Here is an 18,499-nt window from a genome sequence, read left to right on the forward strand (position 1 = left end):
TGCCCCCACCCCCAGGTGTCTGACCTGCTACTGAGGTCCCATCCTTCCGGGCACAGCTCAGACATCACCTGCACCAGGGAGTTCCCCTGATCAATCTCTTATTACCCCTTCCCGCTAAGGGCCTCCTCTGTCCTCACCTCTTCCAGGGCACAGCTGCCTGGGTATGCGTTTGTGTCCATGCACTGCCTCCCATAACCCCAAGTGCAGATGAGGAAAGGGAGGCTGGGAAAGGTTAAGCCAATCCAAAGCCTATGCTCTGATCACCACAGTCCAATGCTTATCACACCATCTGTGAAGAAGGACCAGTTTGTTTGGCTTTTTAAATTTCAACTCTGTCACAGAGTGACACTTTCATAAAAGTATAAAAAAATGAATCACTAGAAAAATTAAAACATAAAATTTTATTTTTAAATTACTAGGGTCAACTGACATAAATTTACTTTCTCTAATTGCTATAGATATTCCTAAAACTTCATTATCAATTTCTCAAAAATTAGACCAGCTCACATCACTTTTGATTTCATTGCACACAACAGGCTCCCAACTGACAGATGCCCTGCAGGGGAATTTTCTCAAGGTATGCCCAGTGCTCACCTTCAGGAAAATTAGAGAAAAGACTAGACATAGCTCCTCAGGTCCTGAACTGGGGCAGGAGAACAGATACACCATCAGGAGCAGTTAGCAGTCTGAGGCCTCCCACTTCGCCAGCAGCAGATGAATTTATAACCAGGAAAAAACCAACAGGTGGGTCTGCAGTATCTACCTGTGCAAAAAAGTGTGGGTCCCTAGTCATCTAGGGAAGGAGATTTGTTCAAAGAAAACACAACTTCTGGCCATCCATGCAGACCCACCTATGAGGGCTGGAGCACAGAGAAAAGAGGAAGACGATGGGGTATATAACTGTCAGGTACTCTGGGGCTGCATTCCTTGAATGGTGGGGGAGGCAGAAGAGGGAGGCTGAGACAACAAGTGAAACTAATTTAAAAGCAGAACATGGATCAGTTCCCGGAAGAGGTCAGAACAACTAACACTGAGGAACACATGAAAAAAAATTGATGGCCGAGAAATCAAGAGGACACAGATGGCCATTCCTCCCGTTTCAAGTTGAAGTCCAGGCCAAGGACGGGCACTTAGTCTGTCTAGCCCACACAGGGCTGTCAACCCTGAACACTCTGCAGAGAGGAGCTCTCTGCTCTTCCTGGAAAGGCCCAGCACCCAAGGATTTCACTTTAAGGGGTACCTACTGAAAATATTAAAAATATTCTCCAAGCAAAAGGGATCTGCATTCCCCTACAGGCTGATGGTCCCGAGCCTGACGCAGGACATAAAGTGGGACTGGTGGGTTTGATTCCTGGTTCTGTGCTACTGTGACCTTCGGTAAGTTATAGCTTTTTTTCATCTGTAAAGTGGGGGCATAACAACACTTACTCCACAGGGTTGTTGAAAAGACTAAATGAGATAATGAATTTATGGTGTTTAGCACAGTGATTGGTACATAGTAAGTGCTCTATAAAACTGTGACATTTTATATACACAGGCTGTCTTTGTTTCCCAATGAAATGGAGGCTCTTGAGAAACCAAGATGGCGGCATAGGTAAACACCTGAAATTGCTGCCTCGCACAACCACTTCAAAAATACAACTAAAAGACAAAACGGACATCATCCAGAACCACAGGAAGGCTGGCTGAGTGGAAATTCTACAACTAGAAGGAAAGAGAAAAGCACACTGAGACTCAGAGGAGGTGCAGAAGTAAAGTGCAGAGCTGGGCCTCACCTGGGCACCTCCAAACCTCAAACAAATAAGAGGAATCTGCAGATCTCTCCATAGCTCCTGCTGGGTAGCCTCAGGCAGAGGCTAAATCAGCACCTCCTTAGAGATCCAAGAGCCAGTGTACCCAGTGGTCAGAGTGGGACCATCCAGATTACAACTCCTCAGATCCATAAGGGACAGATACAGGGGGCAGACTCAGTGAGCACCAAAGCCCCACTGAAGCAAGTCTTGCCCCATAAGGTGTCTTCAGCTCAGAAGTTCTCCCACTGTAGACACAGCGGATTCTCACAGCCAATTGGCCTGGAGGTCAATTCCTCCTGGTGATACCTACAACAATCAAGGCTTAACTACAACAAGACTGTGCACAAAGCCCACAAAGGGGTGCACCAAGAGTGTCCACCTCAGGTAATTGGGAAGGCTGAGCGACTGGGCCCTATAGGACACCTAGCACAGAAAGCCACTCCATCAACACAGGAAAGCAGCCAAAATGCAGAGACAAAGAAACAGGTCACAAATGACAGAAATGGAGGAAAGCAAACTACTGGATATAGAGTTCAAAACCACGGTTATAAGGTTTTTCAAGAATTTTCTAGAAACCGCCGATAAATTTAGTGAGACCCTCGATAAATCTAGTGAGACCCTCGAGGGTATGAAAAAGGACCAACTAGAAATTAAGCATACACTGACTGAAATAAAGAATATTATACAGAGATCCAACAGCAGACTAGAGGATCGCAAGAATCAAGTCAAAGATTTGAAATACGAAGAAGCAAAAAACACCCAACCGGAAAAACAAAAACAAAAAAAGAATCCAAAAATATGAAGATAGTGTAAAGAGCCTCTGGGACAACTTCAAGCATACCAACATCCGAATTATAGGGGTGCCAGAAGAAGAGAGAGAGCAAGATATTGAAAACCTATTTGAAGAAATAATGACAGAAAACTTACCCTACCTGGTGAAAGAAATAGACTTCCAAGTCCAGGAAGCGCATAGAACCCCAAACAAAAGGAATCCAAAAAGGACCACACCAAGACACATCATAATTAAAATGTCAAGAGCAAAAGACAAAGAGAGAATCTTAAAAGCAGCAAGAGAAAAACAGTTAGTTATCTACAAGGGAATACCCGTACGACTGTCAGCTGATTTCTCAATAGAAACTATGCAGGCCAGAGGGAGTGGCAAGAAATATTCAAAGTGATGAATAGCAAGAACCTACAACCAAGATTACTTTACCCAGCAAAGGTAGCATTCAGAATTGAAGGTCAGATAAAGAGCTTCACAGATAAGAAAAAGCTAAAGGAGTTCATCACCACCAAACCAGTATTATATGAAATGCTGAAAGGTATCCTTTAAGAAGAGGAAGAAGAAGAAAAAGGTAAAGATAAAAATTATGAACAACAAATACATATCTATCAACAAGTGAATCTAAAAATCAAGTGAGTAAATAATCTGATGAACAGAATAAACTGGTGAATATAATAGAATCAGGGGCATAGAAAGGGAGTGAACTGACAATTCTCGGGGGGAAAAGGGTGTGGGGGTGCAGGAAGAGACTGGAAAAAAATCGTACACGTATGGATGAGGACAGTGAGGGGGGTAAGAGCAGAGGGTAGGGTGGGAACCGGGTGGAGGGGAGCTATGGGGGGAAAGAAGAGGAACAACTGTAATAATCTGAACAATAAAGATTTAATTTAAAAAAGAAAAGAAATGGAGGCTCTTTGTATACAATGTGTCTTATACAATGCTTGGGCATCTAGCCCTAAAAAAGTGTCTGGCACATAGTAGGTGCTCAATAAAGATATGTTGAATGAGTCCCAGCCAGTGTGGCTCTGTTGGTTGAGTGTCATCCCATGCACCCAGAGATCACTGGTTTAATTCCTGGTCAGGGCAGATGCCCAGCTTGCAGGCTTGATCCCCAGTAGACGGCATGCAGGAGACAGTGTCAGTGGTTCTCTCCCATTGATGTTTCTCTCTCTCTCTCTCTCTCTCTCTCTCTCTCTCTCTCTCTCCCCCCCTCTCTTTCTCTAAAATCAATAAAAACATATTCAAAAAAAGATATGTTGAATGAATGACATGGTAGCTATTATCACTAGGTTTATAGGAGAGTAGAGTTGATGTGGCAACTTAAGGAATGGGAGAAACTTGAGTATGATTAAATAGTGATATGAAGGAGTCAGTAAAGAGAATGAAGATCTAGGTTTCTGGATCTTCAGGTCCAAGATCCAGGAGAGGCTGAGGAAATCAGAGTATGGGGAAGGGACTGACCTCAGAGAAGAGATATTCTAGAGCAGTGATGGTGAACCTTTTGAGCTTGGCGTGTCAGCATTTTGAAAAACCCTAACTTAACTCTGGTGCCATGTCACATATAGAAATTTTTTTATATTTGCAACCATAGTAAAACAAAGACCTACATTTTTGATATTTATTTTATATATTTAAATGCCATTTAACAAAGAAAAATCAACCAAAAAAAATGAGTTCGCATGTCACCTCTGACACGCGTGTCATAGGTTTGCCATCACTGTTCTAGAGGGTAGAAGTGACAGGACTCAGTGACTAATTGGATAGTTGCTTGAGAAAGGAAGGAGGAAGAAAGACTCCCAGATTTTTGGCTCAGGTGACAGAGTGATGGATAGTGGTGTCATTCACTGAAATAGGCAACGTGCTTGGACTGATCTGATTTACTGAAAATTCAATGAGGTGGAGATACTAATGTTGAGATGTTGGAGAGTCATCCAAGTGGAGCTGTCCAGCAGGAAGCTGGGTATTTGAGTCTACAGATCAGGAGAGGTCTGGGCTCAAACAGATTTGGGAGTCATCAGTACACATGTGTTAGCTGAAGCAGCGGAGGGAGAAGGGAGCCATAATGAGCCCTGGCAGACATCAACAGTTAAGGGTGGGCACAAAAGAAGGAGATTGTTTGCAAAAGAAACTGAGAAGGAACAATCAGAGAAGTAGTAGAACTGGAAGGGAGCCTGGACAAAGACTTTATGAGGAGAGTTTCAAATGCTCAAAATGGAGGAAGAGATCATTACTGTCACATGCTCAGAGATGTCAAAATAAAAAGGAGAAGGTCTATCCACTGGATGTGTCAGGTAGTCCTTTTGGTGACCTGGACTAGGGCACTGCAGGGAGGGGAGAGTGGGAGAGGAAGCTAGACTATAGACATGAAGCGTTAGCGGGATGTGAGGAAGCGGAGAAAGCAATTATAGCAAGCCTTCTGCACACGCAGGGTTGGGGCGGGGGCTCAGTTTGCTCCTGGTATGGAAGGACAGTGATTCTGTAGAAGTGGACCGTGCTCTGCTCTCCTCTGTAATTTATGGTACAGGACAAGCTTAGCAAGGATGCCTCTCAATCTTAGCTGCGCCCTCCCCGCCTCCCCCTCCCCCAGTGCTGCAGTGATAAAAGTCCCAGGATCCTTTTCTGGAATGGCAGAGAGGGAGGGGGTTTGGAATGTGGGGATACCAGACACCCAGCTACCCTGGCCAGGAGCCCACAAGCTCTCAAAGGCCCCAGGGCAGTGTGATAGGCCTCCTGTACCGTCTCACGCGAGGGTCCTAAAACAGGCAGCTGGGACTCTGTCAATACTCCAGACGTGCTGCCTCAGAGAGCTCAGAAAGGTTTCAAAGGCCATCCTTGTGCTCTGGGGAATTCATCCGGTTTGGACCATGCAATGACTCCTCAGCAGTGAGAATCACAGACACACACAATCACAGATAAACACCAAGCACCCTGGCCTTCCTAGAGCAAAGTGTGTCTTAGGAGAAGTGAGGCTTTCCTTTTGTAGAGCTGTAGCGAGTCTACATTGATACCTCATTTGCTACCACCAGGCATCTGGTAGACCTCTGCACTTTGACAACTAGCCAGCCTGCCATGAGAGGGCAGCCGCGAGAGGACGCAGAATGCAGCAGGTAAGCCTGTGGAGTCTGTGGTTAGAGGGCTTGGGTTAAAACTTGGCTTCATCACTTCCTATCTGTGTGACCTCAGGCAAATCGCTTGGCTTCTCTACCCTCTACTTCCCCCTATTTAAAAAAGGATTAATAACAACACCCATCTCATATGATTGTTGGAAGGATTAAAACAGGAAAAAAAAATAGGAAAAGGCCTAAGCACAGGACCTGATACATCAATACTGATCCATCACTAGGTGTTAGCTATCCTGGTCGCTGCTGCTGGCAGTGCTCCGCAGCATGGCCGTGGTCTGGGGTTGGGTTCTGCTTTCGGTTGAAGATGTCTGCCAAGGGCTTTTAGCCTGTGGGTGCCGCAATTGCTCCCAATGCTGAGTGGCCCCACTCAATCTTTCACCAAAGCACAAAAAAAGCCACTCAAACACATGTAGCAAAGCATTGCCAGGAAAATGGGTGTGTTGATTAAGGTTTTATGAGTTATATTTTTTCTTTAAACGTACAGTGTAAAATGTTTACCTTGACCTATCTGAAATCTTTATTTCTTTCTAAAAAACTTACCTGATTATAAAAAAAGTCATTGAGAAGATGACAATTCACTTAGTAAGTGTCTAACAATTATGCTAAAGTGATCTAACATTTATAGCCCCAAGATATATCACCTCAATTCATCCTCTTGACTAACGAGTTAAGTAATGCTCAGACTTTCCAAAGATCACACAGCCTGTTAAGATATGAGAACTTTCTGTCTCCAAATCTCAAGTCTTTCCAATCTATTGTGCATTCGTATGTGTCAAAATAATTATTTTTTTTCTAGTAGCTCTCTCCATGGGAACAGTGTTTTATCAACATTCCTCACACCCTCACTTTCCTGAGGGCAGATATTAATATCCATTCATAAAACAAACAGTAAGTGCCTACTATGTGCTAAAGGCTCTGCTAAGTGTTGGCATCCATGAATGTCTCTATTCTAAGAAGTGCAGAACCTACTATGGTAGAAGAAACATCAACAAATTATAAATACAATGAAGAGCTATGTATGTAGCACTGGTAATACAGATTGAGAAAAGAGTAACTGGGTGCATGCAAAGGGGTGGAGGTCACAGATGACTTTTCCATTCCATGAGACCAACAGATGAAAGGCCTCAATCCAATGTTTAGAGCAGAGAAGACGCTCAATAAACTTGAGTTCCTTTGGATCTTCTGCCCAAAGATGTATCCAGGCAGGCAAGTTTCAAGAATAAGGAATGAAAGGAGGATCTCCCAACAGAGAGCTCAAACATGTGAGAGGGAACAAGCCGGCTTCCCAGAGGAGCAGGACTCTGCAGCCTGGACCACACGGCACATCAGCATCCCTTCCATCACCACTGCCTGATCCACTACCTGTGCGCAGGTGTGGGAGTCAGTGACTGGGTGAGCACAAGGAGGAAGGAGGCTTAGGATGGAGTGAGAGTGAAATCAGGTTGGGAAAAAAACAAACAAACAAAAACAAACAAAGAACAAAACCCCCCCCTGTGGGACTGATGGTATAATACATGTAATTGGAACCCTGAGAAGGGAGGTGGGACAGAAAAAAATATTTGTAAACAATGTCAAAACTCCCAAATTTGATTTTAAAAATGAAGTATGGATCCATAGATCCAACGAGAAAAATAAACACAAGCTAGGGTTTGTAAAGAAAACCATAACAAGATTATTATAATCAAATTACTGAAAATCAGTGATAAGAAGAAACACTCAAAAAGCAGCCAAAGGAAAATAAAAACATTATAAACAAAGTAAAAACCTACTAGAATACCTAAAACTAAAAACACTGATGACACCGATGTAGAAAACCTAAAACTCTCATATACTGCTGGCAGGAAAGCAAAACGACGTAGTTAATTTTTAAAAAGTTTGCAATTTCTTATATAAAGTGAAGCATACATCCTGTACACAAATGTGTATAGTGGCTCTATTTTAATAGCTAAAAACTGGAATTAACCCAAATGTCTTTTGAGTGCTGAAGAGATAAACAGACTATTACATCCATACAAGGGAATACTATTTAGCAACAAAAAGGAACAATGGATACACACAACACATGGGTGAATCTCAAATGCATTTTAATAAGTGAAAGAGGCAGACTCAAAAGGCTACATACTGTATGATCCCATTTATATGAAATTCTGGAAATATTTTAGGGACAGAAAACTGATTAGTGGTTATCAGGGCCGGCCGTTGGGGGGTCAGGGGAAGGTTAAGTGTGAAGGAGCACGAGGAAACTTAGGGGGTGCTGACAGAAATGTCCTATTGATGGTTATGCAACAGGCATGCATTTACCCAATTCACACAACTACACTCAGAAGCCATTTTTACTGCTTGTAAATTACACTTTAACAAACCTTATTTTTACTAAAAGTATGATACATCCCTACAATTATATATTATGAAATCATTTAAAAAATAAGATGGATCCATTTATACTGGTAATAGGATAATCTCTAACATAGACTATTAGGAGTAAAAAGCAAGATACAGAACAATAAATACAGTATGTTCCCATTTATGGTAATACTGACTATCTCTGGGGAAGGGACCTAGAGTGGGAGTATATATCCTTTGGCCTGTTTGAGTTATTTACTTTTTTTAAATCGCATGCTCACATTACTTTCAATTAGAAAAAGTAAAAGAAACTATTTACAGGTCACGGAAAACTCACAGGTGTCTGGCCCAGAGGACTGAGAAAACACAGGTAAGAATATGGAACATAGTGCTAGATACTTAAGAGGTGCTCAGTAAATAGCTGGGGGAAGCAAAATATTTGGAATCAATTCAGAGGCAAATCCAGGACAATGTGAACACCAGATTTTCAGCCAGAAGAGCCCCTGTTTTACACAAGTAGCTGAGTTTGCATCTCAGTTAGAAAAAGAAAAGGAGCATAAAACCCACATATCCTGGATTTATGTTTGGGCAGGCTGTTTCTCAGCACTCCTGTGCAACACACTGCGTCCCCTAACCGCAGCGCAGCCTTCGAAGGGATGGGGTGCAAGCCCTTTCCCCAGGGAGCGCAGCCCACCCCAGGGCTGCTCCGGTGGCCCAAGAGCTATTCATATGCCCGGAGGGTCCTGAGCAGCCTTTCCCCTGCCCCCCAGGTCACACACTCCCATAATTTTCTGAAGGAACGAAACAACCCTGACAGTCTCCCTGTGCTCCAGGCTGCAGACAAGACAACCTCCGCACGTCAGGCCCTGCTCCACATGAAGGCTTCAGTAAAAGAAAACCCGAAAGGAAAAGGCAGGTAAGTAACCAAGGCCCCTCGGCAGCATTTGGTAAAAGGAGCTCCCAGGGTTTGGCACAGCTTTGTTCAGCAAGCCTGTTATCAAGGGAATCAGGAATCCAGAATGCAAAGTGGACAAGGAGAGATGCCAGCCTCAGAGACTCCTCTTTGATCCCTGCTTTATTTGGCCTTGCCTCTCCTAGCTTCCAAAAATGTTTGGCCATTGCTCTGGCTGGTAGGCTCAGTTGGTTGGGCATCATTCCAGTTCAATTCCTAGTCAGGGCACATGTCTGCCGGGTTGCCAGCTCAATCCCCAGTAGGGGGTGTGCAGGAAGCAGTCAATCGATGTTTCACTCTCACAATGATGTTTCTCTCTCTCTCTCTCTCTCTCTCTCTCTCTCTCTCTCTGTCCCACTCCTTTCTTCTCTCTCAGTAAAAACAAAACAAAACAAACAAACAAAACAAACAAACAAAAAAACCTTTAAAAATTAAAATAAATAAATAAGCAGTTTGGCCACTGATACTATGACTAGGCTCTCCTGTACTATGACTGGGCCACTGCCTTGCCTGCCTCTGGACGCCTGGTTTCCACAGGGCAACCACATAGGTTCTCCCTCTGCCTCTCCCACAGAACAAGCTGTGCAGGTGGGTGAACAGAGGATGCGATACAGCAAGGGCACAGAGTGGGATGGGGGTGGGAACCAACTAAAAGCAAAGTCCTTTCCAGGTACCCACAGACTCAAGGACACGGAAGGGAAGTTACGACAGAATCTTGTTTTCTCTGGAGCACATCACTTGCCCTTAGGGCAGGGTTTCTGACTCCCACGCCAGGGACCAGGCAGGCTGTCTCGGTGGTGGGAAGAAAGAGGGGCACTTACCGGGGGAAGATGGCAGTCATCAAGGCTGAAGCATAGCCAGGCTTGCAAGCTCCCTCTGAGAAGTTTGCGTACTTGGTGGCTAACTCCGCAGGCCTGTGGGAGGAGAAGGAGAGTCACAGCCTGCCGGGCACTCAGCAGTCAGGGGGTTACTGGTTTGTGAAGAGCTGTAGGTGTTAAGCCTTGAATAAAGCTTCATTCCCTACCATCAGCACGTAAGTCCTTCTTCCACACCAAGGCTTCAGGGGGGCAAGCCCCCCCAAATCAAAAAGCCCTAAAGGACTAGGTAGATAAATAAGCAAGGCCCATCCTGGAACTTAGTAAAAAGAACTCACTGGGTTCGCATAGATTCTCTGCAGTAACTCTGATACCGAGGAAATCAGGAACTCCATCCAGGCTCCCAGGCTGGGAAAGTAGAGCCTGGACATCTGAAGAGAGAGCTGCTCAGACTTTGGTCAAGTCAGCGGCACTGCCCTTTCCACATCCTTCTATATCCCACAGGCCAGCCTCATCTGCCTCGATGCTCTCCAGCCTTGGGAGCCACTCAGGGTGCCCTGAATACAGATCATATGTACGCTGGGGCTGTTTACTGTGACCGTCAGACGTTTAGTTGAGAAAGCTCCTGTGCTCTTCTATTCTCTCTGCCTAGAGTGTTCCTCCTTGTCCTTCTCTACTTGGCTATGCCCACTGGGTTTTCAAAACTAAGCTCCGATGTCAACTTCAGTGGGAGTAATTCCCTGACCTCCAGACTGCCCCCCGCCACCCACACTACATGCTAACTCCCATCAGCACTCGCCGTCCTGTGCCGTCGTTGGTAGCATGTCTCCCTCTTTACACTGTAATTTCCTGAGCTCAGTCTGATTGAACCCTGCGCCCCAGTACCTTACACAGAAATGGGCAAACAAAGACCCTTATAATTTTATTAAGGAACAAAATGACCCTGAGAGGCTCACTGTACTTGGACTGGAACCAAGACAGTCTTGGGAACCCACAAGTCAGAGATGGCTGAGTATTTTTCAGAAGACTTGTGTGTTTTAGCCCTGGCTTTGTTGCCCTGTGACTGTAGACAAGTCACCTCATACCTTTGGGCTTCGATGCCTTTGTGTGTTCAGTGTGGGGCTGGAGTAGTTTAGAGAAAACTACATGGGAAGACCAGGATACTTTCAGTGACTGCTGGGGCTGCAGGCCCTGCCTGCTGGGGCACCTGAGGAAGTCCCGGCTGGCTGCCAGTTCCCAGTCCCAGCCTCCCCTCACCTCCGCCCTTGGACCTGCTGCCAAAACTGATCACTCTGATGCCCAGCTGCTCTACAGTGCTGGGGCCCTGTGGGAAATTTCCCGTAGGGCTGCCTCCCGCAGGGACTGTGTGGGGTCATATAAGGTGGTGGTGTTGGGGGGAGGGACTGGCACCTGCACTAGATAGCCAGAAACAATGGGGCACTGCCTATCATGTGCCATGTGTGACTTACTCATGTGCCCCTGAGGGCCTAGCCCAGGGTCGTACACAGAATAACTGCTCAGTGAATTTAGACAAACTCTTCTGTATCCATGTGCAATTTCTTCTAGAAGTCCATGTATTTTTTAGCCGTCCCTACCAATGAAATTTAAAGCCTGAAATGCAAAAGCAAATGATGAGTGACAGGCCAGGGCAGGGACTTTATTTGGTAGGCAAAAGAAAGTCAAAGGCTTAATCAGAAAATTTACATAACAATATTTTTCTTATGTAAACAACTCTATTTCAGAAACAAAATGTAAACTACATTTCAATTACTAAACTTATTGGAAGCTTTTGGACTAGGCACAGTGATGAAAACTATAGATTTTTTTAATTACTCCTCTCAATAGCCATGTGCTATTAATTATTAATTTATACACAAGCTCAGGAAGATGAAGAGACTTATCCAAAATCACACAGCTAGTAAGTGACAGATACTGGATTTGAACCTGTTTCTAACACCAGTGCAGGAGCTCTTAACACGGCATTGCCAGCAGCGTGGATCGCAGTAAGTGCCATCACAGGGAAGCGGAGTCTAGGGCTAGTGTGCAAGTGGCAGTGCAACTGGAGATGGGAAGAGGGTCAAAAGTGTGTATATGAGCAGCGAGGCACCATGAGTCCCTCATATCCTTGTCTCCCGATCCCCCGCCACCTGCCTGCCCACCTTGTACAGCGGGTACCTGAGGTCTTTCTGAATTCTAGAAAGTTTCACAAAGAGTATGAAAGATGAATGGCAGTTGCCTCTTTAACACAGTGCACTGCATAAACACACGTACAATAACAGACAAACTTTTGGCCACCTCTTTCCTCTCTAGTTTACACCATCAACTTTTGGCAAGGTGCTTCAAGAATAAGGGCTATGGGACAGTCCAGGGTCCATGGGCTCAGGTCACCTATGGCAGAGAAGAGGGAGCACCCACAAGATGGAGCACGGGGAGCCAGAACCCAGCAGGAAAGGCTCTTCCCATGGCAGTGCAAGGTAGTCACACATCTAGGATGATCGGCTCTAAAGGATGATCCCCCCTGCCTCCGCCCAATTCAAAAAGCAACAGTAACTTCAAAACACAGGGCCCTGGGTACAGTGGGTGGGTCAAATTATTACCAAATTAAAATGCCTTAGACATGGCCTCCTGACTATCCCAGGAAGAGAAGAATAGGGGGAGTGTTGGGAACTCTGAGTCATACAGCAGGCTGGGACCCCTGGGGCAGTTAGCGGTCAAAACCACCAAGACTAACAGTCGCCAACTCCCTGGGGCCAGAATGGTTAGTTTCTCTAAGGCACTCACACTCCAAATGCCAGGAGGCCCCCACAGATGTCTGATCAAATCATGCAGCCCTTGTTCTTCTCAGACTCTGCAGCTGGCCTTTCATTTCGGGAGCTTTAGCATTTCAAACAGTAAGAGCACCCATTGTCCTACAACCGTGACTACCAAGCCCCTGGGGTGAAGAGTGGAAACCACTGCACTCTCAAGAGGAAATCCAGATGGACAGACTGGAATCTGAAAGAAGGAACCAGACTTGACTCCCCTGCTTCACTCAGAAGCACCACGTTGAAGGAATCAGGCCAAGCAATGGGTTGTAAGTAAGAAGTGCAGGATCTGGAATCAGAAGCGTTCTCAGAGGACACCGGCGAGCTGTGTGGCCTTGGGCAAGCGATGGAAAATCGGATTCTCAGCTTCCTCATCTGCAAATGGGAACCCCTCAGGTCCCAGGGATCTTGGGGGGATGTGGTGAGAAAGCCCACGTGGAGGGCAGCACCACACATGTGCTGTGAGGGATGAGGTGGCAGCAGCCGGCAGCCAGGCTTTGAACACTTGGCTCAAGTTGGGGTTCTGTCACCGGGGAGAGTCACTGGGTGATTTCCAGTGGAAGAGTGCATTTTAAGGCTCAACATCTGGGAGACAAAGAGTAGCTTTAGCATTTAGCACTGCAAGAGGAGAGAGTGTGATGTTTCAGTTGCTAAGGGAAGGAAGTATCTCAAGAAGGACAGAGGGACCAGCTGTGTCAAACATAGGGGTAGGCCTGGTGTGGCCCCAGGACTGACAGCTGGATTTGGCAACATGAGGTTACTCCCGACCTTGAAAAGAGCTGTTTCACTGGAGGGGTGAGGGCGAGGGGACGAAATGCTTATTTCATTGGATTTAAGAGAAACGGAAGAATTGGAGACATGGAATATAAACTAGAGTTTTGCTATAAAGGAAGACAGAGAAATGGGGCAATTAGCTGGAGGAGGGAAGCAAGGCAATATTTTAGCATGTTTATAAGCTGCTCAGAATAAGAGAAAAACTCATGAGTAGTCGAGATGGGACAGTTGTAGGAAAAATGCCTTTGCGCAGGTGAGGGGAAAGGACTTAATACAAAAGAAGGGTTGGCCTTATCTCTGCTCACCCTGCCCTTCCCTGTGATCACCTATGCATCCTGCAATATTCAGTTTAAGCACCGCTTCCTTTATGAAGCTTTTCATGATTATTTCCCTTCCGGAGTAGGACCAGCCCTTTCTGCCTGTGGACCCCATCTTACCTAGAGCTGACTTCCACCTTCAGCTTGCCCACTTGTCTCCACACACTCTCTTTCTCTCCCACCTCCCTCCCTTCCTTCCTCTCATTCATTCACTCACTCACACAACAAATATGTAGAGGCAGCAGAGTGACTTTGGGCACGTTGTTTAATTACTCTGTGCCTTAATTTCCACATCTTCAAAACTGGGATTGTAGTGGTACTTCACAAAGTTGTTGTGAGGATTATGTTGAGAAAAACGTGCTTACTACAATGCCTGGCACATAGTTTCTTTCTAAATACATGTTAACAGTGACAGTCTTATTGTTATCTGCCAGACATTGGCCTGGGATTAGGGATAAGATGACCAGGACAGTCATGGCCTGACACTCCTTACACTAAGAAGTAATTATCCATTTACATATATTTAAAATAATTAATTAATTAATTTAATTCTTTATCCTCACCCAAGGAGTGAGGATATTTTTTTCCATTGATTATTAAAGAGGATGAGGCAGGGGAGAGGAAGAGAGAGAGAAACATTGATGTGACAGAGACACGTGTGCCCCGACTGGGGGCAGGGGTTGAACCTGCAACCCAGGTATGTGCCCTTGACTAGAAATGGAACCCACGGCCCTCTGGTGCACAGGTTGACACTCTAACCACAGAGCCATGCTGGCCAGAGCATCTACTTATCTTTTTCTCCTAGACCAAAGGTTCCCACATTTTTTTGGCCACGCCCCACCTAAGCATCTCTAAAATCCTGATGCCCCCCCCACCCCCCCCCCCGTAACACATAATTCTTATTATTCAAATGTGAACTCCTATTCACGTGGAGGAAGCCTAAAAGGCCATTAACGTGGTCTAAACAAGCTTCCAAAGACATGGAATCCATAAAAGAGAAAAATAAAGAACGAAAGGACAGCTGAAGTACTGAAGAAGAAATCACTAAGAAATTGTTAAAAAATAATAATATGGCCCTAACCGGTTTGGCTCGGTGGATGGAGCGTCGGCCTGCAGACTGAAAGGTCCCGGGTTCGATTCTGGTCAAGGGCACGTACCTTGGTTGCGGGCACATCCCCAGTAGGGGGTGTGCAGGAGGCAGCTGATCGATGTGTCTCTCTCATTGATGTTTCTAACTCTTTATCCCTCTCCCTTCCTCTCTGTAAAAATCAATAAAAATATATTTTAAAAAATAATAATATGAAGTGATATGAAAAAATAGCAAATAAAGTTTCAAAACATATAATAGAGAACTGAAATGCATAAACATATCACAATATGTATTTACTAGTATATATTGTACATAAGGCCCCTAGAACCACAAGAAATACAAAAAATTCACTGTTAGTAACTCATTCTCGAATTGCCCCCCTGTGGAGGGTGTGCACCATATTGGGAACCACTGTCCTAACCATGAAAATTGAGCCTAGTGCATAGCACAGAGCACCATGCGCAGCACAGAATACATAAGTACCCAACAAAATGTTTGTAAGACTAAACCCAACTGGTCACCTTGACTTTTTTTTTTTTTCCTTTAAATATACTCTACCGATTTTTTACAGAGAGGAAGGGAGAGAGATAGAGAGCCAGAAACACCGATGAGAGAGAAACATCGATCAGCTGCCTCCTGCACATCTCCCACTGGGGATGTGCCCGCAACCCAGGTACATGCCCTTGACCGGAATCGAACCCGGGACCCCCCAGTCCGCAGGCCGACGCTCCATCCACTGAGCCAAACCGGTCTCGGCAGTCACCTTGACTTGAAAGTTAATTGACAAGAAGTGTGGGGGAGAGGTGGGGACAGCTGAGGAAAATGGAGACGGGACTTCAAGTTATTCCTGAGGACTCAATAGATCAGTGATGGGCATCTGTGACCAATAGTCTAATTCCTATGATCCTCTCAGAGAGGACTGAACTCAGACCAGCCCCTACTATGCACCCTCCCTCATTCTATCTGCTAGTTTACTGATGTGCAGGTCAAGAAACTGACTGTGAGCATGAAGTGAGACCATGTAAAATACCACTCACACTGCCTGGCAAATAACAGTTAATAAATACCAGTTTCCTTTCAAGCAAATACAGCAACTTAAAGGTAGCCAACATTACTGTGCTGGGAGGGCTTGCATGAACACAGATAAGAAGCCTCAGCACAGACCTCACCTCCCACTGCTTCTTCAGGTCTGCCCCCTCTCACCGTCCTTACGAAGATGCTTTTTTCCGATAACTAGAGGGTTGTTTCTGGGGCAATGACATTATTACAGAAATGAAAGAAGCTGCTTAGGTTAGATTTAGTAATCTTATTCTGTAACTAAGCATTTTTATTTTAACTTATTTTCAGAAATAGCTTTTATGTAAGAAAAGGTAATCCTGCCATAGATCCTTTTAAGCTCCAAGATGGAAACTTTTCTTCTTAAGGACAATTTTATCTCCTCTGACTCTCTCTCCCCTCCAACCCCATGACCCCACTGCTACAGGTCTGCTGGCTCTTGTTGCAATATCACGAGTCTCTTCATTCACTCACATTTGGGGTGCTGTCGATCAATCCTACCCTGAGTTATCACGAACCCTTTGCTCTTTGTGAACTCCAGAGCAGACTTGGGCTTCTATACAGTTTCTGCCTCACAGCGATCAGTGATAAACTCGACAACGCTCTCTCATGTTTCTTCCATCACTTTAAGAGGAACTACTTGATCTGAGCCATCTGGAATTTGTGGTATTTCCCAGCGCTGGAGGTCCTGCTTTCCCTCTCTGGGTACTCTACTATTTGATTCAGTGATGACTGCAGTTTAACTTCATCTCCAGGGTCTTGCAATGTATTTCATTTTGACTGGTTAGCATGCTCTCCATCCAGTACGCTCTTGCTTAGCCTGAGCTATGTAGGCAATTCTCACAGACTCTCCACCAGGGCTCTGTTGTGACCACTCCAGTTCAATCTCGTTTCTTTGAAAATTAAAAGACACATCCTCTTTCTGGGTGGTACTGAAAAGGGCAAAGAAACTAAGATTTATTGAGCATAAACCATGTGCCAGACAGTTGACCTAATTATCTAATTTAGCTTTACAATAATCCTCTATGACAGGATAGCCCTTAGACCCAGAGGACATAGTTGAAAGATGTGCTGTCCCATGTCTAAACTATGAAATTTCAAATGATACATTTTTATAGGGATTGCATTCAATCTGTAGATCGCTTTCAGTAGTATGGACATTTTAACAATATTCTTCCGATCCATGAGATGAATATTTTTCCATTTATTTGTGTCCTCTTCAATTTCTTTCATGGATGTTTTACAGTTTTCAGTGTCTGGGTCTTTTGCCTCCTTAGTTAAACTTTTTCCTAGGTATTTTATTCTCTCTGATGCAAATTGTAAATGGGATGGACTATTTTCTTAATTTCTCTTTCTTACAGTTCATTATTCATGTATAGAAATGCAACTAATTTTTGTGCATTGATTTTTGTATCCTGCAACTTTACTAAATCTGTTTAATACTTCTAACAATTTTATGGTGGATTTTTAAGGGTTTTTTATATCTTGTCATCTGCAAATACTGACAGTCTTACTTCTTTTTGGATTTGGATGCCTTTTATTTCTTTTTCTTGCCCAATTACTTTGACTAGGACTTTCAGTACTATAATGAATAAGTAAGAGTGAGCATCCTTATTTTTTTCCTGATTTTAGAGGAAAAAATTTCCAGCTTTTCCCCACTGAGTATGATGTCAGCTGTAGGCTAGCCATATGATGTATGACACTCTCTCTCTTTCTCTTTTTTTTTAATATGTTTTATTGATTTTTTTACAGAGAGGAAGGGAGAGAGATAGAGAGTTAGAAACATCGATGAGAGAGAAACATCGATCAGCTGCCTCCTGCACATCTCCTTCTGGGAATGTGCCCGCAACCAAGGTACATGCCCTTGACCGGAATCGAACCTGGGACCTTTCAGTCCGCAGGCCGATGCTCTATCCACTGAGCCAAACCGGTTTTGGCATGACACTCTCTCTTGATGCTGGGCAGCAGCAGCAAGCTGTATCTCCCAGTTAGACAGGTGAATGCAATGGTAAATAACTGATACTCCACGATGTACTATGTTGCCAGCATTTTGGGGATATTGTGTTCTGAGCACGTTTAAGATAGGCTAGGCTAAACTATGATGTTTGGTAGGTTAGGTATATTATATACATTTTCAACTTAACAATATTTTCAACAATAAGTCAAGGAGCATCTGTATAGGTATTTGTGTATGTCTACTTCTATGCTTTCTATTCTATTACCAATACCATGGAACAGAATACTTGATTACTGTAGCATTATTGTAAGTCCGAAGTCATGCAGCATTGGTCCATCAGCTTTGTTCTTTGTTAGCATTTTGTGGCCTATTTTGGGTCTTTTGCCTTTCCATATCCTATATAATAAAAGTGTAATATGCAAATTGACCGAATGGCGGAACGACCGATTGCTATGATGCGCACTGACCACCAGAGGGCAAATGCTCAACGCAGGAGCTGCCTGCAGCCTGCAGGCCCCAATAGCCTGATTGGGGCCTGCCAGCCAACCTCTCAGTCCCTCCCCCTTGCCAGCAGGCTCCGATCGCCTGATGGGGAACAGGGAACTGGGGGTGGGTGGCAGTGGACATGGGCGGCACCAGGCCAAAGCGGTGCAAGCAGGGACAGAAGACAACTGGCGGGGGGGGGGGGGGGG

At 44.8% G+C, this 18,499-nt stretch overlaps 1 protein-coding gene across 1 annotated transcript in view; it reads right to left on the reverse strand.

Moving 5' to 3' along the window:
• ST3GAL3 (ST3 beta-galactoside alpha-2,3-sialyltransferase 3) overlaps window positions 1-18,499 on the reverse strand; it is a 167,106-nt gene that overhangs the window by 52,011 nt on the left and 96,596 nt on the right. The window contains exon 5 of the mRNA XM_023752809.1: window positions 9,816-9,908. Coding sequence (XP_023608577.1) covers window positions 9,816-9,908 — 93 coding nt within the window. The remainder of the gene's footprint in view (window positions 1-9,815; window positions 9,909-18,499) is intronic.

This window comes from Myotis lucifugus, unplaced genomic scaffold, assembly GCF_000147115.1.
Source record: "Myotis lucifugus unplaced genomic scaffold, Myoluc2.0 scaffold_37, whole genome shotgun sequence".
NCBI lineage: Eukaryota > Metazoa > Chordata > Mammalia > Chiroptera > Vespertilionidae > Myotis > Myotis lucifugus.